General features: G+C 50.0%; 1 protein-coding gene across 1 annotated transcript; it reads left to right on the forward strand.

Moving 5' to 3' along the window:
* Nucleotides 1–6540: 6540 nt before the first annotated feature.
* On the forward strand, nt 6541–18623 carry TMEM61 (transmembrane protein 61). The gene is made up of 3 exons (XM_033115999.1): nt 6541–6672; nt 10943–11292; nt 18197–18623. The coding sequence occupies exons 1-3, from the start codon at nt 6625–6627 to the stop codon at nt 18498–18500; spliced, it is 702 nt and encodes a 233-aa protein (XP_032971890.1). The 5' UTR covers nt 6541–6624; the 3' UTR covers nt 18501–18623.
* The last annotated feature ends 395 nt before the right edge of the window (nt 18624–19018 follow it).

Consider the following 19018-nt stretch of genomic DNA (forward strand, 5'->3'; position numbering starts at 1 on the left):
ATGGGGGAACTTGGGGGATACCTAACTTTGCCTACGAAAGGTGGGGAAGTGTTCACCAAAAAAAGGCACATTGAGTTGTGTATTGAAGGATGAACAGGAGTTGCCTGGATAAGGTGTAGGGGAAGGGCATTCCGGGTAGGATGAAACAGCATGTGCAAAGATACGTGCACAGGAAAGGTAACGGTTCAACGTGGCAACCTTACGCACGTCTTATAGCTACCATCTCCTCCTCTTGCCCTAATCGCACTCAGGCAACTCTCCTATTGATTAGTGCGAATTATTCAAATGGGCTGACATTTATTTTATTATGCTAGGTGGTTCTTGTATTCAATACACATTTGATTTATCACTTCATTGTAATTTACATTATAGTACATGTTCACCGAAAGAAACTAAAATGTGTATTCAATACTGTATAAAATGTGTCCAATGCTGTACAGTGTCATTGCGTGTCAATAACATCCAATGAGGTCGATGATATATATTATGTAGAGGTTATATATTTCATATTATGTGGAAATCCTTAGTGATTTATTAAATAGGTATTTAAGAGTGTTGTAGTGATATTTAGAAGATTGATTGGACTTTTTAGGTGGGCTGTGGACACAATATAAATTTTTCCGTTTAAAATACTGGACTATAAGCTCTTGCGGGCCAAGTTTTCTCCAGCTGCCTGGGGACCCACAGTAATTAAGGGGCCTTCAATTCCAAAGAACAATCTGGAAGTTTCCAGAGTGATGAGCACAAACAAACCTATCCTGGAGTTGTTAGCTAAATGACCTGAGGGACCTAGTTCTGCAGTCCCAGAATGTCAGGGGCAGGGGGAAAGGGGCCCTGGGAGAGAAGGTAGTCCCACCCTCTCCATCTGACATACGTGAAAATGGAGGCCCAGTGACCCAAACTGGGAAGAGACTGGCCCAAGGCTACAAGATGAACTGATGATTAAGTGAAGCAAAATCTGCTGCCTCCAATGTCAGTGCTTTTTCCACTTCCCCTAGTCCAAAACCCATCTAGTCCAACCATCTCTATTGCTAATGGGGAAACTGAGGCCCCGGAGAGGAATGACTTGGCCAGGGTCACTCTGCAGGCAAATGGCAGATTTGGGAGTAAAAGCAGAGCATTCAGGCCTGTCAGCAAATGCAGATACTGTCATGTGCAACCCTTTATTTCACTGTTGAGGAACCAGGCCCAGAAAGCATAGTGGGTGATTGCATTTCTCCCAGAGTCTGGCTTTGCTTCCACTAATGTCTTCACTTGGGTGGGTGGAAGTGCCATTTAGTGAGCATTGAGCACAGGAGACAGGGCAGCCCGGGGTGGACATGGTGATTTGGTTCGAATGGGCTGAGTGGGAGGTTTTTATGGGACATCAGCCATTGGGTGAGTGGAGGCTGGGACTGGGAATGGATTGACACAGAAGGCAGGAGTTGAGGCAGGAAATAGGGCTTTTCAAAAACCCTGGGTTAGCAGTAGATGAATCCAGAACAGTCTATATACCTGTAAAGAGAGCACTGACTGTGAACAATCAGAGTCCAGGATTTTTATTAGACTTGGATGGGAACTTGCCGATTAGTGTGTCCAATTCAGGAGAGGTGGAAGGAGAGGAAGAAAAAGAATTAAGCCCCAGAATAGAGTCCCAGAGCTTGAAAGGACCCTACCTTTTTAGAGATAGGGAAACTGAGGCTGGGAGGGGGCAGTGACTGGCCAAGGTCACGAGTCAGACCCAAACCAGGCCTCCTGTCGCCTGGCCAGCTCCCTCCCTCCCGCCCTACTTCACACATGGAGACTAAGTCCCCACACTGAAAGCTGGGTTGCTGTATCTTTCTCAGGATCTCTGGAAACAGAGGTAGCAGCTGGCTCTTTCCCAGGATCTGCGCCCTTTCATGTGTCTGCCTGAGCTCCCAGAGGTCACCCCTGGAGTCAAGGCTTTTACCAGCCCCCCACCTACACACTCTCCCAGCTCTCAGCCCTTCCTCTTGGCTGGCAGACAGGAGTTCCTCCTCCGACTGGCCTGCATCTCTCCCACTCCAGAGCTGCTGGCCAGTATCAGCCAAGGGCCCTCCCAGAGCATGGGGCCGTCTCATTTGGGTAGAAAATGTCTTCCAAGGAAGCTGAGGCCTTGAGGTTCTAATCCTTTTCTTACCCACAGACAGCAGTTTTCTCATGTAGAACATGATCTCAGAGGACACAGCAGCTCCTTGCTTCTCCATGAATGGACTGTCTCCTAAGCACAGAATTCTAGGAATCCATAGAGCCACTAGATACGAGGGCTGCAGGCCTTTGTGGGTTGGCTACAGGGTAAGAGCAAGTCCCTTACCCAGGATTGCACAGCACGTTAGTGGCAGGGCTGAGCCAGAGGCTAGGGCAGGGAGCAGTAAACATTTTCTGTAAAGGTTCAGATAGTAAATATTTTAGGCTTTATAGGCTACATGGTTTCTCCTGAATTCTAACATTAGAGCGAAAAGGAGTACGGAAAAAATGAGCTTGGCTGGGCTATAAAACTTTATTTATGGACACTAAAATTTGAATTTTGCAAAATTTTCATGGATCATGAAATGTTCTTCTTCTTTTGATGTTCTTCAACCATTAACAAAAAGGAAAAAACTATTCTTGGTGAGTAGGCCATACAAAGAAAAGTGAGCCAGGTTTGGTCTGCAGGACACAGTTCTCCAACCCTTGAACCCCAGGTGCCCAACTCCTAACCCAGACATCAGTGATTCTATATACTAGTAGCTAAGAGGCTGGTAAAAAAAAAACAACCAAAAAAAAAACCAACCAACCAAACAAAAAAACAAACAAAAAAAAACCGGGCTCTGGAATCTGTGTCTGGGTCCTTGTTATACTTCAGATTTGCTGTGTCACTTCAAGCAACTCATTTTCCTTTCCTGAGCCCTATAAAAACAGAGATCCAAGCAGGTCAGTGTTTTTCAAACGTTTTCTCCCCTCATCCCCCAGCCCTACGATTTTTTTTCTCCAGAGAAAAACTAACACAGAACTCTAGCATCAAAAATTGACAAAAAGGGCACATACTCTGACTGGCTGAGAGGGGTGCCAGGGTCCCTGCCTACTCCTGCCCACTCCACCCTTTCTGCTCCTTATATACAAGAGACACAATGGTAGGTATGGTTTAGAAGTTGTATGTTGGAGTTTCTGAGGCTTTTCTATGGCATATGGGAAAACAGGGCTGAATTTATCGAATCTCAGGTTTATTTTCTCTTATATTTCTTTATGTCATATATTTATTTATTTCCCCTTCTCTCTGCAGAACACGGTCCGGCTGTCTCCAAAGTCTAGCTATCCAAATCAGAGCTTTTCAACCTTGGCACTTGACACCTGGGATGGGATAATTTTTTAAGGGAGCTGTCCTGTGCACTGTAGGATGTTTAGCAGCATCTCTGGCCTTTACACACTAGATGCCAGTAGTATCCCCCTACTGCAGTTATCACAGTGTGACAGCCAAAAAATGTCTCCACACATTGCCAAATGTCCTCTGGGGTTGGGGGTGGCAAAATCACCCTGGGTTGAGAACATGGGCCTAAACTCCCTCTTTCACGAAGCTAAACCTTCAGAATTCTGTTGCTATTTGTCATTAAGGAATGTGCTCAGAGATCTTTCTTTAAAGATATCCTACCCCCAGACCTTGATCGGCCTTGGCTGCATTGCTGGCAGAACTTGAAATGCCCGCTGCCCTCCCACGAGCCTTCTTCCCTCCTAGGCAGGGGACAGAAAAACCCACCACCATTGCACATCTCATGCTGTTCACAACATATATTCATGGGGGTGCCAATGTGTGCCAGCTGAGATGGCGTGAGAGTGGTAGGGTGGGGACAGGACACAAAATGTGCATACCTGCCCTCAAGATTCTGTCCATAGGGAGCAAGATATGGAAGCAAAGAATTAAAATGCAGTGAGATAGGGGAAGATATTCATGAGGAGTTGTGTGACGTGAAAATAAAAGCTAGTAGAATGGTAGCAATGTATGTCCAGTAAAATGTACACATTTGGAAAGAGTTACATCCAAATGTTACAGTGGTTGGTTGTCTCTAGGTAGTGTTCCTGGGAAAGGACACAGCCCTGTCCTGGAGGCAGGACACAGCCCCTCTCCTGGAGGCAGGAGGAGGTAAGGGAAGGGAGGGTGCTTTGCCAAGAAGACCATGGATTCTCATCGCTTCTCTTCTACTTACAGATAAAATAATAATCATAATAGCCACTGTTACTAAGTACTTACTATAAGCCAAGAACTGTTGCTAAGTACATTACATAATAACTCATTTTGTCCTCATAACAACCCTAAGAGACCTGATTCCAGTGCTTATTTCTCACCGTTTTGCCAAATGAGGCCATGGGCTCCGGAATCACCTGCCCAAGATGGTGCGGTGGGAAGGTGGGCAGAGTCTGTGCAGATGAGGCTTTGAAAATATTTTTCAAATTTATGAAAATATTTTTCTTCTTTACAGGCTGGCAACTGTTCTTTATCTGTGAAGGGGAAGATTCTGCATATGGGTCTGGAAGATTCCAACCGATGTGGGTTTTAGCACCTCCTCTTCCCAACCCCACTTTCTACCCCTCACTCATTAGCTGTGTGACTCTGGGCAAGGCATTTGTCTGTCTCTCGGCCTCAATGATTTTGCTGAGTTGAAAATTAAACAAGAAAAACGAATATAATATTGTATGTCGACTGTAATTGAAAAATAAAACGAACAAACAAGAAAAGCAGCTGGCTGGTGACATGTAATAAGTAGGCGCAAGTGGTAGCCCCCTTCCCTAGCCCCTTGAAGCAGAAGTTGGTGATCAATTTTCTCCTCTGAGTCTGCCACCTGGTGCCAGCAAACATCCAAGGCTGCTTGCTCAGAAAAGGCCTGCAAGTATGCCCAAAGCTGTGGGGTCCCAGACCTCCCAAAAGGTGGGGAAGAGGAAGACAGAGCCAGAATAACTGGGCCAGATCCCTGGGTTCCAATGATGACCTAGTCCTAATGGTCCTGGCCCTGCTGGGTCTGGCTGAGTCCTGAGCCATGTCACGACTAGTTCCTGCCCTCAGGGAGGTCACCACTGATTAAGGAGATTCTCAAATAAAGCCATTGCAATGAGAGAGTGCACCCCACCAGCTCTGTGGGGACTCCTTGGCATGGCTGAGGGGACTTAGGCCCTGTCCCCTACCGTGTTGGAACAGCAGGAAAAGACAAAAAAAGACCTGGGCTGGTCTGGGAACTGGCTTGCTTTGACCCACATGAACTTGTCAAGGTTTAACCAGCTTGTGACTTTGTCCAGGCTTTGCACACGCTCTTCCTTCAGCCTGGATATTATGCCCCCTTCTCCATAGAAGGTGTCCTCCCATAGAAGAAGTCACACACACACACACACACACACACACACACACACACACACACACACACACACACACACACCTGACCCTTGTTCCAGGTGCTCAAATCACTTGTCCACAAAAACTGCTTTTAGCCTGCACTGGTTAAATGGGCCAGTGTTTAACCTTCGCTGCTGAAATCATTCAGTCCTCACAGACCTGTGAGTTAGGATCCTTATACTCCTTTGACACAGGAGGAAGAAGGTTCAGAGAAATTAGGTCACACAATAGGTGGGAGGCCCTGCCCTCAAGCCCCACTCTCCCTGGCCTCTCACTGCCTGGGGCGGTAACCTCCAACTGGGGCTGTGGGAAGCACTTAAACGGTGGACCACTATTTCTGTGAGTGCGTTCCACCTCTGGACGTGAGGTCCTGGAGGGCTTGCTCTCAAATTGACCGCTGTGGGAAGAAAAAGCCAGTTGTCAACGGAGTACGCAGTAAAACCGCTTAGGCAGTGACTTTCCCTCTTTGGACCTCAGTTTCCCTTGCTATAAAATGGGAGTGAGGCGGCGTGGGCTCCTAAAGCCCTCTCTGACTGATTATTGATGGCTATCGGAAGTTGTTTCCAGGCCCGCCCCAGTGGGATAGTGGGGGCGGGGTGGCCCCAAGGACAGACGGTTCCGGTAACAGCGGTCCGCCGCTCCCCTGGCGCTGGGAAACCCTGACCCCTGCCAGGCCTGCTCGCGCTGTGGCTTTAAGGTCGGGCGGGGCGGGCGGGGCGGCGGCGCAGCACCTGGAACCGCCCTGGAGCCTCCCGGACCCGGGTGCCTCGAGTCTCCGCAGGACCCTGCAGATCGCAGGACGCGGATCCCAGGAGAGGTGGGGCAGGCCGCGCGCGGTGCCCGAGCCCAGGGCGCCCGGCCGCAGTCGAACAAGCCGGGGCTGGAGGGCGGTCACTGTCGGAGTCCAGGGCTCAGCTGGGCTCTGCGCGAAGCTCGGCGCCCCCGCCGGGTTGCAAAGCCGCTGCGGAAGCGCTCAGCGGGGGAACCGGCGCCTGCCGGGTGGAGCCGGGCTCCGCACCTCCGCTCCGGGTGCGGGGCGGCGGGAGCGACGGGCCAGACAGGGGCTGCGGGTCGGGGACAGGAGAGACCCCGCGAGGAGCCCGGAGCCCGACCTTAGCACTTTTGCAGGGCGCAGAGAGCGGGTCTAGGGGACCGCCGCCCCGCAACGGCCGGCACCTCCTGCAGACCCGAGGGACGCTGTTCCCAAGTTCGCACCCGCTCTCCAGTCCGTTGGCCACCATGCCTTTACCGTCTCCTGGCTCCCCATGCCCGGACCGCGCCTAACCTCCTGCCTCGTGATGGCTGCGCCAGCGGTGGGTACAAGCTTCCCTGTCTCCCTCCTTCAGGAGCATGTCACCTCCGCGTAACGCCGACCCCGCCTAGACCCCTTCCCTTCACCTTGACCAGGGTGGCTTGGTGGGCAGAGTCTAGACAGCCAGGTCTCCTGTGTTCTAACTCGCTGGATGGCCTGGGGCCCTGGCTTTCACGGCCTCAGTTTACCCAGCGGTTATATGGAGCTGGTTTAGGCCACTTGTTCACATGGTTTAGTTCTTTACAGAAAACTGGCACCTCAAGTTCCCTTGTTAGTAGCCGGACAATACAGTGGGAAGGGAGGCAGGGAGAAGGCAGGTAACTTGCCCAATGCCAGAGCCAGGTCCGTCCTCTGTCCAGCTCTGTGTCACCATGCTTCACTTACAGCTTGGCATCTTTGCCATCTCATTTTCACAATTTGCTCCTCCCTGGGAGGCAGAAATTTGAGCCCAATGATGTTGAGCAGTCTTCACAGAGTTAATTAGAGGGAGCAATAAATCTGAGGCAGGGAAAGGCCTCTTTTAGCTGGTGGGAGGTGGGGGTGGCAGCAGCAGAAAGGCTTCTGGGAGGAGATGGTGTTGAAAGGGTGAGGTCTTGAAGGGGTGGGGCTGTGAAATGAGGGCCCCAATGGCTTTAAGGTCTCGCAGGGCGGGCTTCCCACGCTCAGGGAACAAGTGTAGAGGCCCCCAGATGACAGGAGTTTGGGTGCGGGGGGTGGGTATGAGGGAACTGAGGAAGGCCGCCAGCCTGGCAGGCCCTGACTGAATGCCAGGATCAGGAGTGGGACTTTTCTGGGTTTGGGGTTATGCTCTCCAGGGCAGGGAGCCCTTCCTTCCTCCTCCATCAGGGTTTTGGATACATGAGTGGGAGAGGTGAGTAAGCTGCCTGAAGACCACTCTCTGAAACAGGCCAGGGGGCATCTTGGGCCAGGACACCCTGCTGGTAGTCAGAGCCCTGACCGGTAATAATAATGAAAACCACCGCACAGCAACAGAACAGGTTGTTCTTTATCCAGTGGATGTAGACACCCTCCACCCCCTGGGGATGACAGGTTAACATGTGCCCTGCCTGCCCATGGTGGGGGTGGGGGGCAGGAATCCATATGGAAGGAGGGAGATCCAGACAGAGGGAGATGACCATGCTCAGGAAAATTCCAGGGCCTTGTCTGAGGAGAGCAGTGCATTCTAGAAAGTGAGAACTGTACCAAAGACTTACAGATAACATCTCTTCACAGTAAGGTCTCAACTTGATACAATATATAACTAGAGCTAGCTGTGCACACACACAGGGATTTGAGGCAGACTAGACCTGAGTTCAAATTCACACTGACCTCAGACAGACGGTCACTTTCAGAGCCCTAGTGTCCTCAGGACATAGTGCCGCTGTGAGGAATGAGTGACGGGACCCCTGTAAAGTGCTTGGTGTGGTGCCCAGCCCGTGTAAATGCCCAGCACACACCTGCTGCCCCCGTCATCATGGATGTAAGCCAAGGGAGAAACGGAAGGGGAACGTCCTTGGGGGTCATGCTCATCCCCGAGAGGCAGGCTGAATGATGATTTGTATTTTTGCATTCTTATTCCCTTCTATGGTTTTCTCCTTTTCCTACAATGAGCAACTATTAATTTTATAGACAGTAAAAAGCATCGTAACTTACCTTATGTAGGAATGAGTTCTCCATGGGTCGAGAAACCCAGCCATAGCTGGCTTTGGGCAAAGTCCCTCTCCTTTCTGGACTTCGTCTCCTCATTTGCGAAACAGGAATTTTTTTCCTTGCGCTGTTGTGTGGAGTCAGATGAGATACTGGGTGTGAAGGGCAACCATCAAGTGCCATGATGTACAGGCCAGGGCTTACTATTATTGACTTGCTGTTTTCATTTATTTATTTTTTGTTTGTTTTTTTGAAGTTGGTTTCTCCAGCTTTCCCTCCCCCGCTTTTATTTATTTATTTATTATTTATTTATTTAAGGAGGGCGCAGCTCACGGTGGCCCATGCGGGGATCAAACTGGTAACCTTGGTGCTACCAGCACCACACTCTAACCAATGGGGCTCACCAGCCACCCCCTCCAGCTTTTTCTCTTGACAGCCTTTTCTTGAGAGCCTCTCCTAGCTGTCTGACTTTGGGGAGGGGGTAGTCAGGTTCTTTTTCTCCCCCCATGAAAATGCCTTGAGCTGGAGAATGGAAGTACTTGCCTCAAAGACAGATTCACAGACAGAGAACCGTAGGTAATTTACAACTGGCGGTTTCCTATTTGCTTTTGGTGGTCTGGGGGCTCAGAAAGATTGGGGTCCACGCCTGCAGCACCTCGTTAGATGTATACATTCTCTCACACATGCACATGCACACATACACAAACATTTTAAAACACATTTGGGAATATGTCCCTTTAAAAAATTATTTAAAATTATAATTGACATACAGTATTATATTAGTTTCAGATGTACAACACAATGATTCAACTTTTATGTACCTTACAAAGTGATCACCACCATAAGTCTAGTAACCATCTGTCACAATACATAATTATTATGGTGTTAGTGGCTCTATTCCCTATGCTGTACCTTACATTCTCATAGCCTATTTTATAAGTGGAAGTTTGTACTTCTTAATCCCCTTCCTGTTTTCTGCCCCTTCCCCACTGCTCCAGTGGGAACATGCCCTTTTGAAAGCTTCACCCACTATCTCTTGAGCATTGTGTGTGCCATGCCCCACCGCTCCCCTGGGAGCATGCCTTTGAATGGCTGCAAAGCCGGGCGTTGTTCAGATGTACCATGTTTGGTCATTGAGGTCGCTCTCAGGTCTGTGAGTGCCCCAGCCCCCTGTTTCACTGGCTCAGCTTTTGGAAGAGGAGCCGGAGCTGCCCTAAGTTTTCCTAGCAGCCTGCTGGAGAGCCTGCCCTTAATACAAATGAGGCAACAGGATCAGAGACTTACCCCAGGACACAGATGGTGAGCTGCAGAGTTGGGACCAAAGATAGGCCTTTGCTGCACGGATGGGGACTGGAGCAGCTGGAATCCTGTGTTCCTTCCCCTTGCCCAGCTCCTCCCAGCTGTGAGGCAGGTTTTTCACACAATAAACATTTGCCCAGAAATACTTTCTTTCATTTAAGAGAATTTCTTTAACAATCATTTATCGAGTGGCTACTATGTGCCAGGGACTGGGGGATATAGCAGTGAAGAGGGCCAATAGGGACAGCAAAGGAAAAGTTAAATACAGGTAAGTGCTGTGATCCAAGAAGGCCCAGGGGACTTCGGTGTCTAAAGTGTTACCAGCGAAGGCTTCTTGGGTGGGGGTCAAGCTGAGCCTTGAGGGGAGATAAAGCAAGTTATCAGGTAGAGGGAACAGCATGGACGATGGCCTAGAGGTTGGCTTTGGAGACAACACAGACGTGGATTTTAGCCCCTTCCTGTCTGTGGGATTTGGGGCCAGGTTTCCTCACAGTGTTGTTTTTCCTGTGTATATTTTCTTTACTTAATTTAGATAATACTGTATGTATAATTAGGTATACTAAGTTGAAAAAAGTAAGACATAGCATTTCCCCAGTTAAACTTTTGTGCTTAATTTGATTTTTAAAAATAAGTTATTAATATTCCATCTAGAGGTTATGGCATGGTTTACTCACCATTTCCCTAGAGTTGGACATATAGGCTTTTTCCAAATTAGGATCATTATAAATAAGGCCATGGTGAACAACTTTTTGCACAATTTTGTTTCATTTCATGAGTTTCAACTTTAGACTTCTCAGTGCCCTCTGTCACATATTCCTTTACTCGCCCTGGGTTTTGGTGTCTTTCCCTGTCAAATGGAAATGACAGTGTCGATTTCTTGAGAATGTGACCGGGGTGAAGTGAGGCAATGTGTAACCAGCAAGCCCCGATGCTGGTAGGCCTTGTGGACCCAATTAGTGTTCATTCTCCTCCCTCCCAGCCTGTGGTAGACACAGTGGTGAGTCTTATACCCACCAGGCAGATGAGGCCTCTGAGTCTTGGAGAAGGGCTTGGAGGGAACATAGCCACACTCACTGAGCTTACTGGGTCCCAGGCGTGGTGCTAGGAACTTTGGACACGTTATCTGTGACCTTCAAAACAGCCCTGCAAAGTTGAGAGCATGAGCTCCATTTTACAGATGAGGACACTGAGGCACAGAGGACTCAAATGACCTCTCCAGGGTTACACAGGGAACTCAGGCAGAGGAGGACTGAAAGCTGGGTCTCCAGTACCCGACAGGTCTCTCACATACCCATTTACCCTCCTCTCTCCTTCTACATGTCCAGACCTGTGACAGGGGCCGTGTGGCTGTCACCCTCCGCTACTGCATGATGGTTAGTGGCATGGTGGTTCTGGTGGCTGGGATACTCTGCTTCGCTTGGTGGAGTGAAGGGGATGCAGGTGCCCAGCCTGGCCAGCCGGCCCCACCTGCTGGGCACCCCATGCCTGCCGCTCCCAGGCTCCTGCTCAGGTCTGTCAGCTTCTTCTGCTGCGGTACAGGCGGCCTGCTGCTGCTCCTCGGCCTGCTGTGGTCCATCAAGGCCAGCGCCTGGGGGCCACCCCAGTGGGACCCATATCATCTCTCCAGAGACCTGTACTACCTCACTGTGGAGCCTTTGGAGAAGGAGAGCTGCAGGTCAGTGGGGCAGGGTGAGGGCAGCGGGTGGGGGGGCCACAGGTTGGGTACCATTCTGTCATGCATTTGCATAACAAACTCGCACCGGGTTCCTCCTGTGGACCAGGCTTTGTCTATGCCCTGGGGACTTGAAGGCTGATCAGCACAGTCCTGGAGGAGTTTAAAGCCCCATGACAAAGGTAGATATTGACAAACCAGTGTAGTTAGAGCTGTGAGAGAGGCGCAGACATTGTCATTTGGCGACATGGAATCTCAGAAGGCTTCCTGGAGGAGGTGGCAGCTGAGCTCAGCATGGTACAGGGTAGAGTAGCATAGGGGTTAAGAGCCCAGGCACAGGAATCCGACCGACTGGGATCCTCTCTGGGTCTTAGGACTCTCTTAGGACTTCGAATAGATCGTGCAAACCCACTGAGCCAGCCTCAGCTTGCTTATCTGAAATAAAACAGGAATAATAATAAGAACATCAATAATAGTACCTGTATAGTACTTAACATGGGCCAGGCTTGTTCTAAGTGCTTTTCATATATTTACTCATTTAATCCTTACAAAAGGCCACCGAAGTAGGTGCTATTATTAACTCCGTTTATAGATGAGAAAACTGAGGTACCAAGATATTAAGTCACTTGATCCAGGACATCTCCCTAGTATGTGTCAAGACCAGGTCTTGGACCCAGAGTCTGTGCTCCCATCCACTCCCTAGTTCAGGGGACACAGGGAGAATTGAGTGAGATGCTGTGTATGTAGAACTTAGCCCCATGCCTGGCACATAGTAGGTACACAGTAAATGTTAACTTTTCCTCAAGTGGCTAAGGTAGCGAGAAGCATTGAGGCAGGCAGAGAAGCATACACAAAAGGATGGGGTATGGAGACAAAAATCTTGCATTGCGACAATATTTCTCAACCATATTTTTCATTTTCATTCCCTCTGTGAGGCTTTTTAGCCATTTTATCTGAATCCTCCCCCATGAAATTTAAATACCACAGATATACTATACATTTGTTTATGTTCTGTATGTATATCTGTGCTTTATATTAACATATAAACAGAGTATCACCAAGATACCAAGATCCAATTTTTGCCCTGTTGAGAAAGTGAATGATGTATGCACTTACTATAATATGTACTTATTTATTCAACCAAGTGTTGGGTGTACCTACATATCGGGGGCCTGCATACATCTTCTCCAGTCCTGTCCCCTGCAAGGTAAGAACTGTTGCCATTTACAGAAGAAGAAGGTGAAGGTTATATAGCTAGAAAGTGGCAGAGCCTGCTGGCTACGAAGCTCTTATTCTCCCATACGACTCTGGAAGCACCAGATTTGGATGTATTAGGGGCTAAACCAGATATCTGTGAGCTGGCCTGGGACCTGGACGCCCTTCTTCCCTTAGTTAAAGGGGAAAATGCATTATGAGTTAAGGAATGTAACAGATTATTCCCACTCCTGGTCTGTGAATCCTTGCAATCAGAGACAACAGCATATTCAACAGATGCCACTTAGTTCAGTGGTCAGGCCTTGGTTTGACCCGAGTATTAGCAGGAAGGGCAGGGCCTTGGGGACTCTCCAGCCAAACACTTTACTTCTCAGATGAGAAGGCTGGGTCTCAGAGAGACCAGGGACCCACCTGGTCACGTACTGAGTTAGTGATCGGTTGGAGCAAGGCCAGGCCTCAGAGTACTCTGGCGGGGAGCCTGACCCTCCCCACCCAGTGTGGCCTGAGTGTAGGGGTGGGTGTTGTCTGTACACACAGCCATGTTGACCCAACAGGGTCTGGGCCACAGCTGTGTCTGTCAAGTGGGAGAACGTGGTCTTCATTTCCAGCTGGGCCAGGGAGGAAGCCCACCCAGGAGGCTGTAGGGTGTTCCTTTGCCCATCAGGTTTCGAGACCCAAGTCTTAGTTTTAGAACTGGGTGGCTGGGTGTCAGGGAGGCTGCTTCTGCTAATGGCTCTTCCCTCTCTCGGGCTGACTCAGCCCCGCCCTGCCCCCCATTAGCCCAGCATCTGGCCCCCAGGGGGAGGCCACTCTACTGTTCTTGTCCCAGGCACCTCACTCTGAGAGTACCTGGCTGTGGGTAAATGCAGGTCAGAGACAAAGGCCTCCTATGCTCATGGCTTGGCCAGGTTTCTTCCCCTCTTGGGCCTCACTTTCTCCATCTATTATATTCATCTACTTATTCTTTCACACATGTAACCGTATTTACTGAGTATTTACTGTGTGCTAGGTCCTATGCAGGACACTGACAATGCAATACCAGACAGAACAGACAAAACCCCTGCCCTCTGGGGCTCCCATCTTATGTGTTACCCCCTAAATGAGGTGGCTGGACAGGAAGCCTCCCAGGGGGCATCCGCATCCTCAGTAAGTAGCAGAAAAAGCATGAGCCTAGTCAGACACGAGGGTTTCAGTCTCTGTTCTTTCTTTTATATGCTGTGTGTCGTTGAGCATGTTAGTTGGACTCTCTGAGCCAGGTCTAATTCCTCATCTGTCAATGAGGGCAACAGACCTTTTCCCTAGGATTGCTGTTAGGCTCAGATGAGATGACAGGTGGGGAAGGGTATACACTGGAAAGTTCACGCACACATTAGCTTTTGCTGCTATTACTGTGCTTTATAGTTTATAGTACTGTTATGCCCACTAACTGATTTGAGGCTCAACTGCTCGTGAGTGGAGCAGTTTATGAGGTAAGTGTAAGGATTAGGCCAGTTTTACAGATGAGAAAACTGAGGTGTGGAAAGATTAGGGGCTGTGTGGGGAGAGGTGTGCGAGGTGGAGTTGGCTTGAGCTTTGCAATTGGATAGAGCGGGGGTTTTGCTGCTTAGCTTATGGGTGACTTTCACTCACCTGTCCAGTGGCTGAGAGATGCTATCCCCCAGGGTTGTCACAAATGTGAAATAGATTAGAAGGCTTAAGTGTTGGACAAATAGTATTTCATCCTTGTTCCTCCCCCTTTTCCTACCATGTTTGCCTGACTCAGCTGAGGGCAGAGGAGCTGGTACCAGGCCAGGTCTCCTGCCCCAACCAGGCTCCAGAGAGTGGGTGAGCCCCAACCTCAGTAGAGCTTCCTGTGCATGGGGACCACAGTGGCAGCTGGCCCCACACAAATGCAGGGTGTCACTTCCAGAACACACCATGAACAGACCCTCCCCCTGAAGTGTGTGATATGGCCACCCTGCATGGTTCCCAAGTTCCAAGAATCTCCATGACGATGGAGACTTGGGACTGGGTGGGCCCAGCTGGCTGCTAAGGTGACAGCAGGTGGTATGAGGGCCACGCCACATCTGCCCGTTAAGCAAACTTCCTGGGGCAGTCAGCTCACCTGTGCCCTGCCCTACCAGCTGTCGCCTGCTGGGGTGGCCCTAAGCATACCCAATGCCTGTGTCATATCTGAAGGGCTTGGAGAAGTGGCTGTGGCAGGGGTGTGACTGAGAGGTAAACAAGGCAGGAGATGTGGGGCTCTGGAAGCCTTATTACCCACATTTTTCTGAGTGTTGTCAAAGTTTTTTCCATTTTTCCCTGTCCTGAATCTATAAAACGGGAATTGTTACCCCCATTTTACAAACAAGGAGAAAGACTCAGAGAGGGTGTGAACACAGCCTATGTCACACAGCAATAGAACCTGGCTTGCTTGCCTCCAGGAACAACAATCTTTGCCTGCCTTCACCTGCAAAGGATGTTGGGAGTGCAGAGAAGGGTGAGGGCCCTCATCAGCTTCCTCAGCTTTGAGGCTCCTGGGCTGGCTTCCAGAGGAGGAGGGTCTGTGAGAGAAGTTTGCAAGAGCACTGGCTGGGGCGCCCCAGATTTGGTTCATAGCTGGTGCCCTCTATCAGACTGGCACACATGCTGGGGTTAATCCCAGGCACCCTCCCCAGCCTGCTCCATAACCCTGTCTGTAACTGGAGCAGTGAGCCTGCCCGCCAGTGGGCCACTCTGAGGGCTGTGGTGGGCTTGGGCTGAGAAGACATGTTACCTAGAGACAGGCCATGTGCCCAGCGGGTGATGGGTCCTCACATGAGGCATATCAGCAGGTGCCCAGCACTCACCTCCTCCCACCTCACCAGACCCTGGATCAAAGTGCCCTACACTTCTTCTCACCCCTAGGCCAGCCTCTGCTATCAGCCACTCCCCTCTCTAGACAGGCAGGCCCACTGGTCACGACTGAACTGCTTCCAAACTGGTGACCCTAAGTGAGGGACAGCCTCCCTGAGCCGTCAGGTGGCCTGCCGTGCGGGAGGGAGATCTGTGAGGAGTTTTGCCCCCACACCCCTTCCTCACGGACACTTTGAAACTTTATGAGTGGCTCCCACATCTGGAGCATGTGCTGAGTGCCGCCCTGCATTTCATCTGCACACAGTCCTGTGAGGTGGGGGCCATCATTCCCCACTTACAGGGGGAAACTGAGGCCCCGAGTAATGGAGTTACTGACCCTGATCTCTCACCAGAAATGCGGCAGAGGCGGGAGTTGAACCAGCCAGTGCTGAGACTCATACCCAGCCCCCAAGCGACTCGGGGGAAGGGGACCTTCAAGTTCACCTAGTCAGCTCCTGTCTGACAGTATCAGCCCCCAAACAAGCAGCCTGGGCCTCGGATAAGTGACACTCTCACTCCACAGGATCCTAAGAGGGGAGGGAAAGGGGGTTCCCTAAGTGACCCACTGGGGCCCTGAGAAGACTGAGAGGCGGTATCTTTCCCATCTGTAATGACGAGCAGGGAAAGGAAGGAGGAGGGACACAGGCTCGAGTGGGGCTAATGAATTTTTTAGCAATATGCACTAGCAAAAGACAGAGGCAATGAATAGAATGTGCTAATGACAGAAAGTGAAGGCGGTTAAGACTAAACTATATACATTGATACTGATGTCACGTCAAAGGAGTACACATACTTATAAGTTGAAGAGATCCCAACATGTTTACTGTTGATCAAAAATCACTTGGCTAAATACACAAATAACAACAGTAAGGAGTATCCAAAAGCAGTAATAAACTTTATAGGATAGTGACTATTACAGTAGATGCCAAAAGCTCACCAAACTGGGGGAGAACAGCACTGGAAAAGTCATAAATCAAAACCTTGCCAGGTCTGTAGCTGAGAGAAACTCAGGCACCTCCCACACCGCTGCTTACAAGTTCCCAAGAATGTTGCTGCTGTTGTCTTTGTTGTTGTTAGAAGTCAAAGCGTCTTCTGATGCTGTAAGCTGCATGTAAGTTTTTAAGGTGTTAACAATCTGAAGACTGTTGCTGTTGTCGTCGTTGTTGTTGTTGGTAGAAGTTAGGACGTCTTCTGAGGTTGCAAGCCGCAAGCTGCATACAAGTTTACTATATGCTGACAAGTTCTCAAGAAGGCTAACCGTGGGGAACAACATTGGAGAGGCCGGGAACCAGCCAGCCCTCACCAGGTTCGCGGCTGGAAGTCAGGACATCCCCTGGTGTTGTAAACTGCCTGTTGCTGGAAGTCTTCAAAATGTTAGAATGATGAGCAATCACCAAAGACAAATGACCACATGATGAAATAATAATTAACTAATTACACTGCCAACTGAGGTCTGTCTCATATATTTTCTCAGATGTACCTTAGAGACAAGTTTCTTGCTCCTGCCTCCCCCTCTAGGAATGGCCAGTTCTGGGAGGGTCCACAGTTACTGATATGAATGTTGTCCCTCCGGCCAAAGGGCCAATTCATCCGGATAAGCAATATATACTGTTCCTGCTTGGGACCATCAGCCCAAGGTCTTCCAAAGCCTGGCAACGTGCCTGTCACGTCGTCCTGATAACTTAGCTACTTCTTCACTTCATCTGCTGATGTGGGCGAAACAGACAGAAAAAGAGGGAATGCTCTCAACCCCTGATCAAGAATTTCTTTAACCCTAAGCTAACCATCACCTCACAACACGGAAAGAACGACAAACATCATCTCATATCTCCCCTACTCGAGAGAATGAGAGCAAACAGAAAACCTCATCTCATGTCTCCCCTGCTCGGGAGAATGAGACCAAAGGGGGGACTTCACTCAACTCCTGATCACAGCACAGAAATTACCTCACATACAGGAACAGATAAAAGCTAATAGACAAAAGCTCACATCAACCGTTGAAGACAAATTTTCTTCAACATCTTCCCTACACCGTCAGCACTGGTGTGGGTGGGATTTGTGGGACCTGTTCTTGGAATCTAGCTGCAGAGCCTGGTCAGAGGGGCCTCAGAGGACGTGGTCTCTGCCTCAAGTCCTTATAGGGCGGTTCATTTAAGGGAAGTAGGATTGAGTCACAGGAAAGCCAAGCTATTTCAAGACAGATGTGGTTGACTCTATCTCTGGAGATATATACAAGCAGAGGTGCTCTCTTGGCGGACTTACCATATTAGGGCCTCAAGCATTCAGATGGGCAGGAGAACTGAGGTTTCCCATCCTGCTCTGGGCGTCTACAACTCCGGCTCTTGTAAGGGATATTACAGTCAGCTGGGAGTCTTTCTGCCCATGGACCATCACTCAGTCTTTCAACAAACACCCCCAAGCATCTGTCCCCTGGACACCCAAAGTCAGTCCCTGCCCTAGAGGACAACCAGGTGGGGTTCATGTGGTGACAGAGGAGAACAATGTGGGAGCCCAGAGCAGGGAATGGGAGCTTTGCTGGGGGAGGGACCGGTCGAGAAGGTTTCTGAGAGGACTCTCAAAGGATAAGTGGGGACTGACCAGCACGGAAGGCGTGAGGGAGGTGGGAAGGCCTTTCCCTGCCAAGCAAACAGAGGAGGCATTGTGAGCACGTGCAGGCAGGGGGCAGGGAGGGTGGAGTGGGAGAGCTGAGGTTGGCAGGGGCCTCTCATGCCAAGCTCCAAGAATGTATATGGGGTCCTGGAGAGCCTGCACAGAGTGCCTTTGCCCCTGCTAACAGCTTCTTCTTCTGTCTCTGTAGGACCCCAAAGCTGGTTGACATCCCCACTTATGAGGAGGCTGTGCACTGCCCGTTGGTTGAGGGGCTCCTGGCACCTCCTGCATACCCCGTGGAGGAAGGCCTGACGTGCAGTGCCTCCAGGGATGCCCCACTCGGGACCCAGCCCACCCTGTCTCCACCCAGCTACGAGAGCATCATCCTGGCTGCGGATGCCACCCCTGGAGAGACAACACCTGGCACTGCCTGCTCCTGCCTGGTCAGCTCAGACCACAGTGAGAGGAAGTTAAAGCTCCTCGCAGGCCCTGAAGCCAGAGACAAATCATGAGCTTCTTCCTAGTGTCTAATACAGTGCCTGGAACACAGTTGGTACTCAACCAATGTTTGTTGCGGAATGCTATGTTATTTATCTATTGCTGTGTAACAAGTGGCTTAAAATAAATCCATTTTATTATCTCTCATGATTCTGTGGGTTGCCTGGGCCCAGCTGGGTAGTCCTTCTGCCCCACATGGTGTTAGTGGGCCCAGCTGGGCCAAGATAATGCACTCATATGGCTGGAAGTTGGTGCTGGCTGTCAGCTGGGAGATTTTATAGTGCAGATGGGAAAATTGGGGCCCAGAGGCAGAGCCAGGACTGGCCAAGGTCACATACTGAGTTTATAACCAAAAGAACATGGACTCCCAATTCAGACTACCTGTGCCTGGGTTCCAGCTGAGTGATCTTGGGCAAGTGACTTTACCTTTCTGTGCCACAGTTTCCTCTTCTGTAAAATGGGAATTGGGAATTGCACTGGCATCACAGAGAACTGAGCTGTGAAGATTAATGAGGTGATAGCAGCTGACCTT

This window comes from Rhinolophus ferrumequinum, chromosome 9 (genome assembly GCF_004115265.2).
Source record: "Rhinolophus ferrumequinum isolate MPI-CBG mRhiFer1 chromosome 9, mRhiFer1_v1.p, whole genome shotgun sequence".
NCBI classification, from domain to species: Eukaryota; Metazoa; Chordata; class Mammalia; order Chiroptera; family Rhinolophidae; genus Rhinolophus; species Rhinolophus ferrumequinum.